Consider the following 18860-nt stretch of genomic DNA (forward strand, 5'->3'; position numbering starts at 1 on the left):
GCACATTATGTTATTATTTTCTGCATGTGTGCTGCATGCATGCACTTTGTGCTAATGCTGAGTTGTGGATTGGCTTGGGAATAGATGTGTGAAGTAGCTTCAAACTGCATTTGTGTTGTTATACTACTGTACGGCAGTAACAAATTTGGCTGTGCTTTTTCTTGTGTGTTTTATCAAATGACACCCGAGCTCCACTGAGAAGAGAGTAGCTTTACTTCACGTCCCCATGTATCTATGCTTCCATAGGCAGAACCCAACAGAAAAAATGGCATGAAAAGAACATAGCTGGGGAACCTATTAGTGTTCATTGTCTGTCTGAACCCCTCCAGGCCATGAGGGGTTGAATCAGCCTGCCACACTACTAGGTCTAACACTACTGTAGATTAGCGCATCGGTACAGCTCTCCCCTTCCTACACCCTGGTGTGGGTTGAGTAACCCAAACAAACACATCAGACAACATGCATTCCCTCAGCCTCGCTCACCACTCCACGGCAGTTATAACACAATGCCAACAATCATAGGACAAGAGACTCAAATGTAGATCCTTATGTGAGTAATTTTGAGCCCTTTCTGCTGGCACCCTGGGAAGCTGCCAGAGTCTTAAACCCTCCTCCCTGCTACCCTCCCCTTTATAGGACATGATACGTAATTTGTATTGTGTATTCTGAAAACATAGTTCAACCAGTCTTATTTCACATGTCAATGTAACTTTATTTGGGTATTCCTTTCTCACACTCATGTAATACAGTGAAGCAGAGTATACATTTCAGGCCAGGGCTCCATATCTCAAGCTGGGTGATCAGAGCTCTACAAAAGAGGAATAGCACAACAGCACACATTATCAAACCACTAGAGGCTTGTTTCCCCTTGCTGTTGCTCCATTGAAGGCACTGACACTCTGCTGAGATGCTCTGCTGAGTGTGTGCCATCTTTAATGCAACTGCTAGGAAAATATATTTGCTCTTCAAAAACAAACTCCGAAAGCAAGCTCTTCTTTTTGAAAAACAAAGCACTCTGGGATGTTGAGGTCATGTCCTTGGTTTCATCTCTGAGACTAGAATGATCACCCTAAATGAAGAGTGGACAGTTTGAGACACTTTAAGAAATGGCCTATTTTCCATCTGTTCAAGGTTTCTGCTTGGGGAGCCAGTGGGCGGTCCACCAATGGAAACATGGCAGTTCTGTGACTCTATATTGAGCCTGGAAACTCAGGTTTTGAGGGATGGAATATCCACCAATTCTTTTGATCAAGTATCCCTTCTAACAAACTCTAAATGAGGGCCTCTATTCACAACACCAGGATGAAAAGTCAAAACTATGTGACGTGTCAGACGATGTAACATAAAATAATGTAGGGGCTTCTTCTTTTGAGATGGAGGCTCTGGCAGATTCAATCTTCTCTGAGTCAATGTGTGCAGCATCTCTTCTTAGGCTTACACTGCAATAAGAGAGAGGGAGAGAAATGTCAGTTGTAGAGTTGGTCAGGGGTACACCTTACCGGAGAGGGTTCATAGTTGTGGTCAGAGAGCTAGTCACGTATGTACAGGTTTAGATCTATTTGACATAAAACATTGTTTCCTCCCGATCAGTTCAGATTTATGCAACATTCAAGTCATTAGGCTTATGTTGATTACAGGCTGTCCACAGTTATTTGACTGATTTTTGCTGAGTGGATGTATCTGAACACCACAGCTCACCTATGAGAGTGTTGCAAGTGTAAGAAGGTTGTCTTGACCCATTCCAGCCTGAAGAAGGACTCCTTTCCTCCACTTCAGTAAAGCTGGTGTCTACAGACCCCCCAGGTTCATCCCCTTGCCAGAACTTCACTGATGGGGAAACTGCTTCTTTGCAGCCATGATGTTTGCCGTTCGACCACATTTTAAGAAAAATAGATTCACTAGCTGATCTAGGCTGTTTGCAGTTGGGTCAGGGTATGTCAACAAGCACTGGAGTTGTAAGGGGATGATTCATTGCCCAGTCAGGCACAGACTGAAGTTATATGTAGCTCCTAAATACCAGGTGCAGCAAAGACCCTCCTGGAACTGGTAAACACACGTGTGCAGTTAAAACTACTAAGGTGACCCTTAGAGGCTTTTAGACCAGGCAGCTGAATATGTAAGGTGCAGGGTGGGATATAAAGCACTGCAATGTGTCATGTGACTGGTAGTGAGTTTTTAGACTCTAGACTCCATGTAACAGCCACCTTAATGGCAGACTTGGAGCTAAAACTCTTGATCTTAAGATTAAGAGAGAGCGACTGCCCTCTTATTTCTAGATGTGCTACTATAATCCTTTTATTTGTAGACTTTGTGCTACATCCTCAATTCTAGAATTTGTGCTATAACTTTTTCATTTCTCGACCTAGTACTATGTTCCTCTGAGTTCTAGTCTCAGGGCAACAAACGTCTTAATTCTAGACTCAGTGTTAAAACCCTCTTCTATATTCTATTATATGACCCTCAACTCTACACTCAGTGATTTATGCTCTTCTACTACTAATTTCAGTGATACTCTTCTAGCGCCTATAGTCAGTGTTATAACCCTCCTAGCCTCGATCTATGCTCTTTAGTCATCACTTTCCTGTGTCTCATGACAGGTGAAGTAATTTGGTGGAGAAGGAAATGGCTGATGTAGACTCACTAGAAAGAATGCTGAGTTTATCCAGCGATGGAGAGGTAAAGTAAATAGATAAAATTGTTCAGTCCAAGTTAACGATCAATGATCCAATGTAGGCAGAATTAAAGCAAAACTAAGTGGTGAAGGGTTGCTCCTGTCGGTGCACTGTAAGAGCTGGCTTCGTGGAACATTACATGAAAAGCTACCTATGCTCCAAAAACGTGTAAGGGACTAGTACCCAACATACTCACTCAAGAACCCTGCTAACTGGACCCTGGTAGCATTCTGCACTTTATTACAGTGGAACTTCTTCCGTATATTTCATGTTATGTTATGGTATATTGATTTGTATAGCAATCTAATCACCTGAGAGGGTATTCAGACGCTTCCTGATATTGATAGAGCTCAACATCGGAAATTAAATCCCTCAGGATACTGGGACTATATGATTTAGCAAATTGGTTTGTGAATTACAATGCCCATAGTGTGAATCCATGTGATTCGCAAGAAGGAAGTGGCATGAAAGAAACATGACGGGGACATGATGGAAGGCTGGGCCGGCTGGAACGGCTTGTGTGTGGGGAACGGCGTGCACTGGAGGGCGGGGTAGAAGCGGGCTGCATAAAAAAAAAGAATGAATAAAACTTACCTTACCACCGCCTGGTCCACCGTCTTCTTTTTTGCTCACTTGTGTCCCACTCCAGGTCGGAACAGGAAGCAGGCAGCCAGGCACCCACCCCTAAGCCAATCACTATGCTCTATGGAGCATTGTGATTGGTCTGAGTGCAGTGACACAGCGCTCACCAAGGGGCTGGAGGGGTGGGCATTTTTCTCTTGCAGGCCGCAATGCAGCCTGCATGGAGAACAGGAAAGTGCGCATGACTCTTTTGAGTGGCCCGAGAGGCCCGACCAAACAGTCATTGCTCACTCATTAGTTGGCAAACGACTCCTCCCCTGTCCTGCTCTGAGAGCAGAGCAGCCCCACCCACCCACCCACCATAAAAAAACATAAAATGGTAATAACTAAAAGTTGTTACCATTTTATGATTTTGCTTCTCGCACTGCGAGAAAGCATTGAGGCGATGCTCCTCTGCCATAGCGGAGGAGCCACCACTGATGGAAGGAGTTGTATCAGTGCTGTGTAATCACAATGTGCACTACAAAGGAGAGGTGTCCACTCACAAAGTAGAACCTGACCATAACAGGTGCTTGCACTTTGTGAATGAGACATGCTAATATTGGGGCAAGGAGAGGGAGAGCCGACAGGGGTTCAGGAGCCTGCTGCATGTGTCTCCAAAAGCCAATTTGTATTATGCCAATGACTTTTTTATTTTTTTGTATTTATCTTTTCATTAACATTCAATAAAAAGAAAATATACAAAACAAAACAAAAGCATCAGGTGAGATACGATTACAACAGTGGACAAATCACAGTCCTGTTTACACCAAATAACATTACAATATATAAATATCAGGTCACGGGGATTCAAGCGCATCAACTACTACCTGTCGCGCCGGGGGCTCACATACATCTCCTCGGTGACTATTCCAGATCCCCCACACCTTCCCCCATTTCTCAGGACAACCCCTGGCCACATACACTGAACTCTCCCGGAACATACACTAATCCAGGTCCTCCGCCCACTTGGAAACCAGGGGCAGCTGGCTGGCTCCCCACAACTGGGCAATATTTTGTTTCGAGATCATACAAGCCAGTGTTACCCATTGTTTCCCGTATGCATTCAGGTCAGTAGGCTCCCACAAATTCAGAAGACATCTTCGGGGCTCTGGCCTTAACTCCACCCCCAAAGCATCCCTCATTTCATCATGAATCTTAATCCAGTACTCCTGTATTTCTGCGCAATGCCAGAGAATATGCATTAAGGTGCCTAGCTCCTAATATCCCCTTCTGCACGCACCACTTTCTAGTAAGCCCATTCTCACCCCGAAGACATCTTCGGGGCTCTGGCCTTAACTCCACCCCCAAAGCATCCCTCATTTCATCATGAATCTTAATCCAGTACTCCTGTATTTCTGCGCAATGCCAGAGAATATGCATTAAGGTGCCTAGCTCCTAACATCCCCTTCTGCACGCACCACTTTCTAGTAAGCCCATTCTCACCATGCGAGGTCCTGTGACATATGACCTATGCAACATCTTTAATTGTACCAGGCGAAGTCGCATCTGGATCGCAACCACTCTTGGAGAGGAGATCTCCTTAGTCCAATCTTCATCATCTAACTCCGCCCCATCATTACTCCACTGCGTTCTAACATGCCCCAATGGGTCCTCCATATGATTAATGAGTTTTTTATATATTATAGAAATTGTCTTCTCGGGGAGGTAGCCATCTAGCACACGGTCTTCCAGAGGGGAGGCCTCAGGAAGTGCGGTGTCTCTAGGTATGTGTGTGAGGAGTGCGTGTCTAACCTGGAGGTACCAAAAGAATTTGCTATCATGTAGGCTGTATTGCTGTTTGAGAGAAGCGAAGTTATGTATTTCACCCCCTCCCCACATATCTTTAATCTGTGCAATCCCAATAAGGTCTCATTTGTCAAATCCCTTGGTCTTCCACAAACTCCCTAGTACCTCTGAGCTCCATAGGGGGGTGGCCAAGGTGAGTTTCCCTTCCCAGGCCAGGTGTCTATTGGTTGCATACCACACGTGGACCGCTTGCGCCGTTGGACCCACTAGGGAGAACCGCTTCGGTCTGGCATACAGCGCTCTGGTGAAGTCACCTCCTGGCGCCTGCCCAGGGTCCATGGCATATCCCGGATCCCCTGGAGGTCCATAAATAACATGTTTACGGAAACGAGCTGAGAAGTCCAATAGTATTTCCGCAGGTCTGGCAGCCCAATCCCACTGCCGTACCACGGGAGATTGAGCTTAGAAAATGCAATGCGGGATCTTCCATCCCAGAGAAGCTTCCTCTGGAGCGCCTGCCAATGACTTTTTTTACACATAACAGCTCCTTGGTTTTAAGTGACAGGGGACGCCATGTCTGGTGTGCCTCGCAGGCCTCAACCATTTTGTGGGGTTCACAAGTGGATTCCTGCCTTAATAATAACATTAATAGAACAGAGATTCTTAGATTCCTACTGTATATACGTTTTGCACTATATTGAATTAATACATCTGACAGTTTGCCATATAGATATGTTGGTGTGTGCCTTGCGATGCAGCACCTAATACATTTATGAAGAACAAAAATATGAATTGTTTTATAACACATGATTGTACTGCGCTACCTATGATTGTACTGCACTGCCATGGATTGTACTGCACACCTATGATGGTACTGCACTGCCTATGATTGTACTGCATACCTATGATTGTACTGCACTACCGATGATTGTACTGCATTACCTATGATTGTACTGCACTGCTTATGATTGTACTGCACTACCTATGATTGTACTGCACTACCTATGATTGTACTGCACTGCCTATGATTGTACTGCACTGCCATGGATTGTATGGCATACCTATTACGGTACTGCACTGCCTATGATTGTACTGCATTACCTATGATTGTACTGCACTACCTATGATTGTACTGCATTACCTATGATTGTACTGCACTGCCTATGATTGTACTGCATTACCTATGATTGAACTGCATTACCTATGATTGTACTGCACTACCTATGATTGTACTGCGCTACCTATGATTGTACTGCATTACCTATGACCGTACTGCACTGCCATGATTGTTCTGCGCTACCTATGATTGTACTGCATTACCTATGATTGTACTGAAATGCTTATGATTGTACAGCATACTTATGATTTTACTGCATTACCTATGATTGTACTGCACTACCGATGATTGTACTGCATTACCTATGACCGTACTGCATTTCCTATGATTGTACTGCCCTACCTATGATTGTACTGCATAACCTATGATTGTACTGCACTGCTTATGATGGTACTGCACTACCTATGATTGTACTGCATTACCTGTTACCGTACTGCACTGCCTTTGATTGTACTGCACTGCCTTTGATTGTACTGCACTCCTGATGATTGTACTGCACTGCCTATAATATTACTGCACTACCTATCATTGTACTGCACTTCCTATTGTTTGTAAGAGCAGGTTTCTGCAACCAGTGTTATGCATGTGCCAACCAATACTCTGCTTGTCCTGCTTTACATTTTTATGGTTGTCTTTTGCAGTCAGACTCCTGTCTTTTTCTGGTTTTTCATTTGTAAGATTAGGTTTTTGTGTTTGATGTCTTGCTTATCGCAACCAATGGTCAGCTTCTCCTATTTAATATGTGTCTGATTGGATTTTGCAAACAGTGCTCTGCTTGCCCACATGGCATGTCTTCTTATTACAGAACCAGCTAACTGTTTGCATCATGTGGTAAGCCCAGTGTATGAGCTATGCTACTCAACGGTATTGTGAGACCGAGGAGGACAAATGAGAGAGTCAGCTTTTGGGGCACAGACATGCATGCTGTGAGATGATTGACAGAACACATGGTGCAGTTTCTAAGAAGACTGAAGAGTAAGGCTTTGCTGCAAAATGTTGTCTTCTTTATCTTTGCTGAAACCTGGCACAGTTGCAAACCTCATTTATTTATTTATTTCATGTATTTCTAGAGCGCAACATTCATCCCCAAAGGGATATCACAGCGTTAGAACGTTTGCTACCTTGCAACTTGCCTTACACTCAGTTATAGGGGAAATAGTTAGGTCTTCATCTCTTCCGGAAAGTAGCATGGTCCAAGGTCTGACGAAGATCAACAAGCAGTGAACTCCAGAGTTCAACAGACAAATGGGTGAAAGAGTGACCACCCAGCCTGTTTTTGTTAATGTGTTTAGCGTTAACCAACACTAAATTAACCAAGAACAAAGCTTGTAAAGGTTTATGGAAAGCCAGAATAGTCAGTCCAGTGTCATATATAGTTTGGTGGACATGACACACCACCTTGAATGTAGCTCTCTTACCAACAGGCAGCCAATGAAGTGAATGTAGGCAAAGAGCAGCTCAGCCTTTTTGGGCCCTGTTATAGATTAGTCTGGCTGCTGCATTTTGAATGGACTGCAGACAGTTAAATATAAAATCAGCCATTCCAAAAGATAGAGCATTGTCATAATCCAGCTTATTTATAATCAGTGCCTCGATTTCTGTCCTTCATCATTCCACTGGAATCCAGCGAAATATATTACAAAAATGTGTAAGGAGACCAAAACATTTGCCACAGTTAGCATTTACCTGGTCCTGCATGGAAAAGGGAAACTCCCAAAGCAAGAGCAAGGAAAATCAGGAATCACAGATTCTTTGCGGCTTTCCTTGGTTCTGGTACAGTGCCCGTGGTTAAAGGCTGTCACAAATTGTCCCATATACTACAAGCTGCGCCAAACAGTAAGATCTCCGGGGCATATCATCAACGTTCAGTGATAAATATTGCAAAGCGTGCGTAGCGTGATTTTGTTTAACGCCGGCTATTGCCGGATTTCATCTCGGAGATATTGCGTTATTTACAATGCTTATCTCCACAGCGATGAAAAATCCGGCAATAGTGGCGAAATGCAGGTTTATCGCTGTGAATCCAGTGATAAACCTGCACCGATAGAGGAATCCTTAGTGATGGGAAATGTGGATTTTGCAGTACAATCCACCTCCCATGCAAAAGATAGTCAAGTCAGGATTTTCACAGACGTAAAATACCGGTGATAAACGCAGTTAGCGTGGCTTTCAATTTCGCTATATATGTCCTGGGCGGGCTTGTAAATACCCGAAGGCCACATAGCGATATATTTAGTGTTGTTTGCTAGGGACCGCCTACTTTGCATCTTATTACAAATGCGATGCAAGGCGTAAGGAAACCGGAGCTTAGACAAGGAAACCTGTGCTAGCATGTCCTTACTCATACTGGTATGCCTCTATCGCCGCTTTTCGGCTGAAAACGGCAGCTACAGCAGCGATAATAGGCTTGATAATATGCCCCTCCGTCTTTCCTGTATTAAGATTTAAACAGTGCACTTGCATCCAGGTGGCTACTTCTGACTAACATCCAATGAGGTTCTCTCTGGACCTAATGAGATATGTGAGGGCAGTGTGAGCTCTTCCGTAAATAAATGCGAGACATCTTGCTTTGGAATAGGACAAGAGTGTGTCCGAAGCACCAGCCATTGCTAGAGGTGCAACTGAAGTACTGCATCATAGTGTCTTAACATTTGCATTGCATCACAATAGTAAAATTCATGTTGATATTTTATTGGTTTGGGAATAAATATTTAGTTGCTACAGTGTTGTGTCTAGACAACATTCCCTAGTGGGAGGTGCTTTTTCTTTCCTTTTTTTCCCACCTCAGTAAACTGAAACCCTGCCAGAGTCGTCATAGTGATTTGTAGCTCCAAGTATCTGTGGCCAAGTTTAGATAAAAGATATAGATATATAGATCTATCACCATGCCACTGCGCCGTTTTTTAACCCGGTTTTTAAAACGTTCTGAATAGCACTACTCACCTTCACATTATTCAAGTGTCCGCGAGTAGCAACACGGCAATGGCCTTAAAAATAGCACTAGTGCCCTGTCGATTTGTTTTTAAATTCTTATTAATTCAGGCGGATGCCTTATTTTATGTTTCTATTTTTTCCCCCCACTTTTTTCCTTACAGGCATTCGCATTGTAATTCAGGCTATGATTGTAAATTGTCCTGATGATGATCCCATTTTATTGAGAGCCCTTAGGGATCGAAACGTCGACGCTCTGAACAGTGTTACATATGATCTAATGTGTATAATTTACTGTTGACACTGTTGGATGTATTTTTCGAAACTATCCATTGAAATCGCAAGCCATCCTTTGGCTCCAAAAATCTTTTCTTGCCTGAAAAACCTCTTTCCTTTTTTTCTACCTTGCTTGACTCTATTGGTTTTCCAACCTTGCGGGATAGGTACAGGACTGTACCCTATCTTGTTTTTCATATTTTGACCTTCTCCTGGTCAATGTAATTCTATGTTATTCTCAATAAATTACTCTACGCCCGGCTGGGCGATAAAAAATATAGTACTGATTGTGGTCTATATTAGCATCTCTTGTTACATCCTAAATCCCTAGGACCCCTGTTGCCTATAATAATTGAATTAACCCATGGTCCGAAGGCCCCTCTACAGGTTTCCTTGTGTTCCAAAATGATTTGAGCGCAAACGCTGGTTTGCAAGGTCTCACATCCTGTCCAAACTAATTAGTTTGGGTCCCCTAGTACCTAGTACTTCTATACCCCACTGTTCGTATACTCAATCCCACACGGAGAATCCCCTCCCCCTTTTTTCCTACTTTTCTCGACAGGATAACTATGTCAAATCTGGCCCCACTCCACACAGACGATTATTTAAAACATCTATGTTCAGGACCCTCGCTGCTTTCGGAAAATGCAGACATCTCTAACCAAATAAATACCTCACTCCCCGAACAATTAGAAAAATTGAGGAAAAAGCAAGTCCGCCTACAGTTAATGGTGTTGATGTTAACTGACTATCTCAAGGCTGAGGTAATCCCCTTAGGCCTCCAAGTTCGAAATATACCAGGCATCTTTACGGACAACCCAAAATATATATCAGGATTTAGCTATATAGGGACAACTTGCTCCCGCCATTGGTTGGCATTAGGCATTGATACTGCGTCTGAAACCCTAAAAACACTAGAGACAGAGATTGCCGAAATCCTAAAACAGCTTGAGGCTCCTGACACTATCGCTGACAGCAAAAAACTAATCGAACAAGTAGACAAAACTGTTGCAGAGTTCTACAGAATAGAGCAGAATAAAAAACCAAATAAAGTGAAAAAGGATATAAAATCCTATAATATTGAAACAACTTATCCTTACTTGCAAAAGGACTTCTATACGACTAAGGCTTACAACAACCCCCAACAAAATAGACCGTGGGGCAGATTTAATAGGAGACAAAACCTGGTAGGTTTCTCCGACACTTCGGCTGAGTCGTCTGGCAACTCAGACGCCGGTGAAGGATCTAGTACATCGAGACGTGGTGGAGCACATCAGAACTCGAGTACTTTTTTACCGAGAGGCCAGCAAGAACCACCTCAACGAGGGCGCGTCAAAAAACCCCAGAGATGGGTCAATCCACCAGGCGAACGGAGGACACGGAACAACTATTACCAATGGTAATACGGACTACCTCCACAGTAGACACCATCCCAATCTTTAATCTATCAACTCACTTGCTGGCACAAGACGAACTCTCTCTCTTGAAAAAAGGCCTTACTTTTGTTCCAACTGTGGCACCTAACTTTATGGAGCTACATACCGAACTCTTAAGATTCTTCAGACGAGTACGCCTAAAAGCATTTTTTCAAATCCACCCATCTCCTGAAATAAATGCTCAGACTCCTTTCCGCCCCCCTTCGACCTTTTTACCATCGTCTAGTATGATACCACCAGAGGTCACTACTTTCGAAAAACTAGTACTTAAGGACCTCTCAAATATGAAACAACAAAGAAAGTTCATACCATATAATATCACACTGAAAGAGAAAGAGGCCATTAGCTCTCTAAAACGTAATGATTCAATAGTGATCAAAAGTGCAGAAAAAGGGGGTGGAATTGTGATACAGGAGCTTGACTCTTACACAACTGAAATCCAACGACAACTAAACAATACAGACCACTACCTTAGGCTCGCATCCAACCCGACCAAAACCATCCAAGAACTAATACGGAAAATAACAACCGAGGCAGTATCTGAAGGCTTCCTGACCAAAAAAGAGTTTAACTACCTAAACGTAAAAAGTCCTAGAACCCCGGTAATTTACACTCTACCAAGGTGGCGCAGATACATTGATGACATCTTCATGATATGGAGATTAGACGTCAATGTACTGCGCCACTTTTTACACTGGATGAATAACAATTGTTTGGGACTCCAATTCACCTCAATATCTGACGAAAATTCCATAAACTTCCTGGACTTGACTATTTTCCACCAGGAAGGCGAACTACTGAAAAAGCTTTATAGAAAGCCCACAGAGAGAAATACCCTATTAGAGTACTCAAGTAATCACCCCAGGGCCCTGAGGGACTCCTTACCATTTTCCCAATTCTTGCGAATCAGGCGAAATTGTTCCCATAAGGAGGATTATTTTCGAGAAAGCTCTACCCTGGCCAACAAACTAAGGAATAGGGGCTACCCAAGGAAAATAGTCAAAAACGCCCTAAAAAGAGCTTGGTACCGCCCACGTGAAACACTCCTTGTCCCAAACCCAAAGAAAAATATGGAAAGGATAGCCTGCGTGACAACATTCTCTCCCATTTCCAATAACCTGAGGAAAATGATCCTAAGACACTGGCCAGTAATCAACGCTGGAATTCTAGAGATCGAACGTCCCTTGTTCGCATTTAAAAAGAGCAGGAACTTAAAGGACCATCTGGCTCGTGCAGCACTACCCAGTCCCACCAATTCTTGCACTCTTGAGTCAGCATGGGGTCTGTCCCCCATTGTCGGACACGTTAAATGTGGTAGTTGTACAGTGTGCGACTTAACAATTGAAGGGAAAAGCTTTGTATTTGATAATGTCACCTTTAAATGCAACACACTTACAAATTGCAACACTAGCAATGTTATTTATTTGATCTAATGTCCGTGCAACAAAAATTATGTTGGGCAAACATCTAAAAAAATCAAGACCCGGATTTGCCAACATAGGAGCCGCATCAGGTGCCGCACACAAAATGCCCCTCTGGTGGAACACTTCCTGGAGACCAACCATGATGAGGATGACATCCGTTGGACAGTACTAAAGGCACTGAAACTTCCCCAGAGAGGAGGGAGCATGACCAGTCTCCTGAACAAAGAAGAGCTGAAATGTATCATATTGCTAGACTCTATTCACAAAGGACTGAATCGAACAGAGGACTGGACATCCCTACTATGAATGCTCAACTGGATGTACATAAGTGACTTTCTTGTATCGCTACAAATTGAAAAGTCTTTGAGAGTCTGAAATGTGAAGACTCAAACAATGTGTTCTTAAATTGCTGCCAAATTCTGATGTGTATGAATGAGGAGCACAGACGGCCTTCACTACTTGCGGTAAAGAGCACAAAACTGCACAATCCACTCACTCTAATTGTTCGTTATCACCCACGCCCCTCCAAAATGGCCACTGTAAACACAACCAAGTTGCACTCTGGTCATCCCGACCTTGCCACTCCAAGATGGCCGCCAACACAGGAAGTGGTACCTAGTCCTTCCTTTATCAATTTCCGGCTTCAAATAGAACAGCCCACAGACACCTCTGCACAGCGGATTCGCGCTGCCATTGAAGGGGGAGAAGACCATCGAGTTTCTCCCACCACCCCACCGCCACTTCCACCGAGAAGTCAGGTAAGCCCACTCCCAAACGCAGCTCAACCACCACCCTATTGCCAATCAGGGGGCTTGTTGTAATTTTAATCCTTGTCATTTAGTATTGAGTCTGCGGATCAAAACAAAGGAGTCAACCCTACTCTTAAAACGGGAAGAAACCATCGTGTTCTACTTCCACCCCACGGCTGCCCAAAGTGCGGCCAGGTAAGCCTCAATCCTTACCCCCTCAACCCCGGCACTTTTGCCCTCATCAACCATCTCATGGTAATGTTCTTTTTACCATACAGCAACCAGCTCCTAGAGCCGGAAAGAGAATTCCTCTCCAACTAAGAAACAAACATGCCATCACGACCTTGATCTTGGACTTGTGAAGGTATTTTTATTGACCATGCCTTGATGACTGCCTACTGACAGTCAGTTTGCCCATTTGTATCCTTCACTCACTTTTACTACCACCGCATGTCAACTGAACCCAAACATGCTCAAAAACCGACACATGGAACCACGGCTTCACGAATTGAGCACATTGAAGAGTTCACCATCTTCGTTGAATAACCAAGTTTAGATAAGAGCATTTCAGTTGTAGGTAAACTTTTCATCTGCAAGATGGCTATCTTTGTGACTATAAAGTGGTCTTTTAATTGTAGCGGAGTCGTGATAAAGATTAGAACAATGGATGGATCGGAACATGATAGTGAGTATGAGTTGAGGGTATGAGAGAAGGAATGCAAAGAAGTGCCACAGTCACTTCAGTGATGGTTATGCATGGTTCTCACACTGTTTCACAATCACATCATGGTGCTTCAAGCCTTCACCGAGAAGTAATGGACAGTAGCCAGAGGTGAGCAACTAAGGCCAGGAAGGATATGATGGATCCTCGATCATGGTTTATGGTTCTCATGGATGGTTGAACATGTCCCATTGCCTTGAGCCATGCTCCTTGAAGACCCTGGCCTGTCCTTTTGTCATCAGAGATCTAGTTCAAAGGTTTTTTTGTAAGATGCCTAAAAGGAGTTGCTATGCAGTGGTAGTCCATCGTTTGCAAGTATCATTGTCCTTTGTGTTAAAATATTTTTGGTGAGTGGTGGAGTTTTCTCGATTTGATTTTAAACCCCACTTGCAACATGGTATAGTGACTTTAAGGTGAGTTTCTTTTGCTCAAACCTTCTGTTGTAAAGGCAAGTTTAGCTGTGTGAGTTTGCACCAGTGATTCTTGTCACATTATTTATCAAACATCAATCGTTGTATTTTATTTTGTGGGTTACCAAAGTATGAAAATTGTTCGGTAGGGTCACCCAACTAGTAAATTGAATTCATGGCTAGTAACTGAGCAGCTTCTGTGGCCATTTGTGGTTAGCTTGGCCTGTTTTTTTTAAAGTTCCAAATGTTCCGGAAAACATTCTCACATGAAACGTGTAATAAAGTACCACACAATACAATACAACATACCAGAACTCAACACAATTTAGCACACCAAAGCATTTAGCACATACCGAAGGTGTAGGTAGCCTGGAAGCCTTTCTTCTGGTCTGAACTGTCACTGTGGAACTGGAGAAGCAATGAGTTCCCACTGGATACCACTGATGGGACTGGACCTGATCCACAATATCGTCCAATCAGTGGGTCCTTGTTTGTAGGGCCGTTGAAGATGACCAGGTAGTCTGCGCGGCAGGTGGTCACGCTGGGCTCCAAGTCAAAGGAAGTGAACGTCAATGAAATCTACAATATGAGAAACAAAAGAGAAGAGGAGTCTTATTCAGGAGTAATGTTGTGTCATCACAATCTCCTACCAATTGACGTGGTATCATAGGCTCTTCCAGTGCAAAAGTAAAGAGTGTGTTGCGCTACTGACCTTGTTCCCTGATGGGGCCGATATGTAGTAGGCACAGTCTAAACTGGCTGGGTAGTTCTGAGGATAGTTTTCTGATGTGACGGTACCTTGTGAAGTGCTGTACGCATGGGCACAAACGACTGGAAAACAAAGAGAGACACACCATCAAACATCCAGATACCTCTATGTGCAACCACCAGCTATGTTCCAGCTCCACCAGTTTGTTCCAAACACTCTCCCAATATGCAGTATGATTCACCAGTGCTTGTAAGAAGTGACATTATTTATTCATCCATTCATTCCCACCAAACCAATTTTTTAACAGGAGTACAGGTTGCACAGTGCTGCTTGGTGACAGCAGTGGCAGGCATTGTCTACTCACTATAAGGGTAGCCTGTCAGAATACCATTGACAAATCTACAGTCTGACATATATGTTGTGTCTTGAATATTGTTGCAAACATTTCATCCAGTTGAGTGAGATTTTCTATTATGAACTCCAAAGTGTCAATATTTATGTAATTCCATTAAGACACAGTATTTCTTACAGATGATATTTTGTGAGAGATACTCTGGTATCTGACCCATGATAATAGCATACACATATAAATTCCATACACGTAAATTCCATCATGTCTCATAGTCTCATAGTGATAGCTTATCCTGGATGGGCACTTTGCCTCGTTGATCGTTTCATTCCTTTTTTATTACATGTATCTGTTCATTCAATGAAAACATTGCATTCAGATCTAGATAGGGCCAATGATATCACAATGTGTTTTAAAGTGATTCAAATATTAGTCTATGAAGGTGGCATGAGCTAGTTTTCTATTCAAGCACTCGATCACCTAGTGACTATGTGATAAAAAACAGAAAGTCTCCTACCGTTCTGGTAGTAGGCGTTAAACCCGCTGGCAGAGATGGCTCCATTGGTAACAAACTGCAGCAGCATGACATTTGTTGAAGACACCACTGGGGGCACACTTCCCCTCCCACAGGCTTTGTTGAGTAAGACAGGGGAGTCTTTGGTCATCCCATCATAAACCCTGACATAATCAGACTCACAGTTTGGAGAGGATTCAATATCGAAGGCGTTAAATGTGAGCAAAATCTGGAAGACAAGGCAGAGAAGTGGCTTGGCATCAGGACACTGTCCTTGAGTCTTCAATATCAAGGGAGCCTTTCATATTAAAGGTGCAAACCTCCACCGTCTGCGAGTTTAATGGTCGAACACGATTAACCAAGAAAGAACTTACTGCAGACTTACCTTTGCAGCATTAACTCGAATCAGATAAGAACAGTCAGTATTGCTTGGGTACTGTGAAGGGTAATTGGTAGAGTTCAGAAATCCAAAGCCCACCCTCGAGATTGTGCTGCACATATCTGAAATGGCAAATCAAGAAAAAGGGGCCTTTAGAGAGCAGGCCTCAAGTCCTGGAAAAAGCAGTAAAACACATGGGAAAATGAACATTTACATTTTCCTGATGTAGGTATTTCAGATAGAGACCATGATAACACTATCATCAATATCAGGGCAGCAGAAGCACCTAGACTCTGTAGCAACGCAGAGGAAACTCTGATAAAAGGCCTAAGTTGGGGGACACAGCACTAGCAGTACTGACAGAAGAGAGTGTTGATGTCACAAGGAGTGGACGGTGCTGCGAACAAGTGGTAGGAGAGAATGTTGAGATCACTAGAAGGGCAAAACGATCAAGTCTTATGATAAAAGAAAATACTGCGATAAAATGGAAGGAGAAAATATTCAGCTCACATGAGCAGAGAAAATTATTGGAAACAATCTGAGGGCTATATGATGGGGTAATGTGCAGTTTGGGATGTTTGGATCACCTGGTGAGAAGGATCCTGAGATCACAAGCAGGAGATGTTGCTGGGATAACACAGAGAACAGAAACAACGGACAGGATGGTTAGATCAAATGCAGACCACAAAGCTGGAATCACATGGAAGAGAGGATGTTGGGATCACGGGAACTCAAGTAGCATGGTGGAAAGGATGCTGGGTTCACATGGAAGACAAGGTGTTGGGATCACTTGTATAGTGGATTCATATGGTGGAAAGGATGCTGGGATCACATGGAGAACATGCTGCTGAGAGCCCATGGAGGAGAATATTCTGAGGCTACTTAAAGAACAATCTGCTGGGATCACATGGAGGACAGGATGGTGCAATCACATGGAGGAGATGATGCTCAACTCACACGGTGCACAAGGAGAAGAGGACACTGTAATCACGTGGGGAAAAGGTTCCTCAAGTAACATGTAAAGGAGAGTGGAGAAGGTGCAGGATCACTAGAAAAGAGATTATGGACACTGCTGGGAAGAGAGGCTGCAAGGATAACACAAGAAGAGAGGAAGCTTAGTTCACGAGTATGAGAGAATGTCAGGGTCAGCTGGAGTGCGGGATACTGAAATTAGATTATGGGATCACATGGAGTGAAGGATGGGCTCTTGACACATGGAGCACAGCATGATGTGGGCCCACAAAAGAGAGAATAAGTGAAGAGAATTCTATGATAAAGAGAGATCATATGAAGTAGAGGATGCTGGGACAAATAGCGAGAATGGGATAGCGAGATCACATGGAGAAGATACTGGTCTCAGTTCTCAGGACTGGACGCTGGGATCACATACAGCACAGCGAGCAGAATGTGTTGGCATTGCTTCAACAATGGAATGCTGGGAATGAACAGAGGAGAGAATACACAGGTAATTCACAGCAGAAGTGGGATCATATTAAGGAGGATTCTGCAATCACATGAAACAAAGTGATACTGGATCGCCTGGAGGAGCATATGATGAGATCAGATGAAAGGATCCACAAGAGACGGGGATGATGACCTCCCATAAATGAGAGAATGCTTTGATCACATGAAGGCAGGGAGATGCTATTATCACATGAAAGAGAGATTTCTGGGATCGTATGAAGGGACAAGATGCTATGATCACATGAACAAGGGAATATGGGATCATATGAAGAGAGAGGATGCTATGATCACATGAAGGAGAAATGGTGGGATCACATGAAGGGAGATGATGCTACGATCACATGAATGAGTCGATGCTAGAATCTTGTGAAGGAGTAGATGCATGCAAAAGATTCTGATATAAAGGGGAAATGGTGATACTGGGTTCACTTTGGAGAGAATAATGTGGACAGACAGGCCAAGATGATATTGGGAGCACATGAGATAGTGGAAGTTGGGATCACATAAAGGAAGATTCTGTGATCACATGAAAGGAAGTGATATTAAATTACTTGCAGCAGAGGATGTTTAGATGAGATTAGAAGGCATAGAGAATGTTTAGTTAAGGTGTGACTACAAAGAGAAGAGGATACAGAAATCACATAAAGGGAATGATGCTGATCTATGATGGTAGTGAGGCATAGTAAATGAGAATGCTGGTATTTATTTAATCTCCGGGATGGGTGGATACCACCCCGGAGCAGTAGGAATGACCCTGGGATGCCATAGGTGAAGAAGAATATTGAGCAAATCACAAATATGCAATTTAATCACAGAAAACTGCTACTTACCACAGTTATATAGCCGGTTGATTTTAGCAAGATCCAAGTTGCTGAGACCAACTGTTTGCCCCATGTCTGCATTAGGGTTTTTTAAGGAAACTATTGTTGCCTGTCCGCTGGTCTTAGTGAATGCATACCTGGGGGAAATAAAGGCACAATCACTATACCCTCAGCGTCACATTATGTAGATTCAGTATGCATGCTGGTGATCTGCTATAGGCTTGCGTGTAGTTTATTGTGATTTATGTAGAAAAATCAAGCTTTTTGCAAGCTTCTATTCTTTACTGACTTGAACACATCCAACATGACGTTCGTCTACTGTCTAACTAAGATAAAAACGTAATCCTACTAGCACCAAGCACCAAGCAGACTTGTTGTCCTCTTCCTGTCCAGGCCTGGAGTCTGGACCTAATACACCCTAATAGATCAGTCTTTAAGAAATCCTGGTTCAAAGAAAAACAGATCTGAACTTTCTACATTTCAAACATTTCTGCAGAATCTTTGGCTCCAAATATCCT

General features: G+C 43.3%; 1 protein-coding gene across 1 annotated transcript in view; it reads right to left on the minus strand.

Moving 5' to 3' along the window:
• Nucleotides 1-1264: 1264 nt before the first annotated feature.
• Nucleotides 1265-18860, minus strand: part of LOC147729355 (astacin-like metalloendopeptidase) — a 49699-nt gene continuing 32103 nt past the window's right edge. The window contains exons 8-13 of the mRNA XM_086959627.1: nt 18352-18479; nt 16064-16179; nt 15682-15907; nt 14819-14937; nt 14460-14685; nt 1265-1439 (exon numbers count right to left, since the gene is read on the minus strand). Coding sequence (XP_086815753.1) covers nt 1435-1439; nt 14460-14685; nt 14819-14937; nt 15682-15907; nt 16064-16179; nt 18352-18479 — 820 coding nt within the window. The 3' untranslated portion in view covers nt 1265-1434. The remainder of the gene's footprint in view (nt 1440-14459; nt 14686-14818; nt 14938-15681; nt 15908-16063; nt 16180-18351; nt 18480-18860) is intronic.

This window comes from Lissotriton vulgaris, chromosome 2_2, assembly GCF_964263255.1.
Source record: "Lissotriton vulgaris chromosome 2_2, aLisVul1.2, whole genome shotgun sequence".
Classification (NCBI taxonomy): domain Eukaryota; kingdom Metazoa; phylum Chordata; class Amphibia; order Caudata; family Salamandridae; genus Lissotriton; species Lissotriton vulgaris.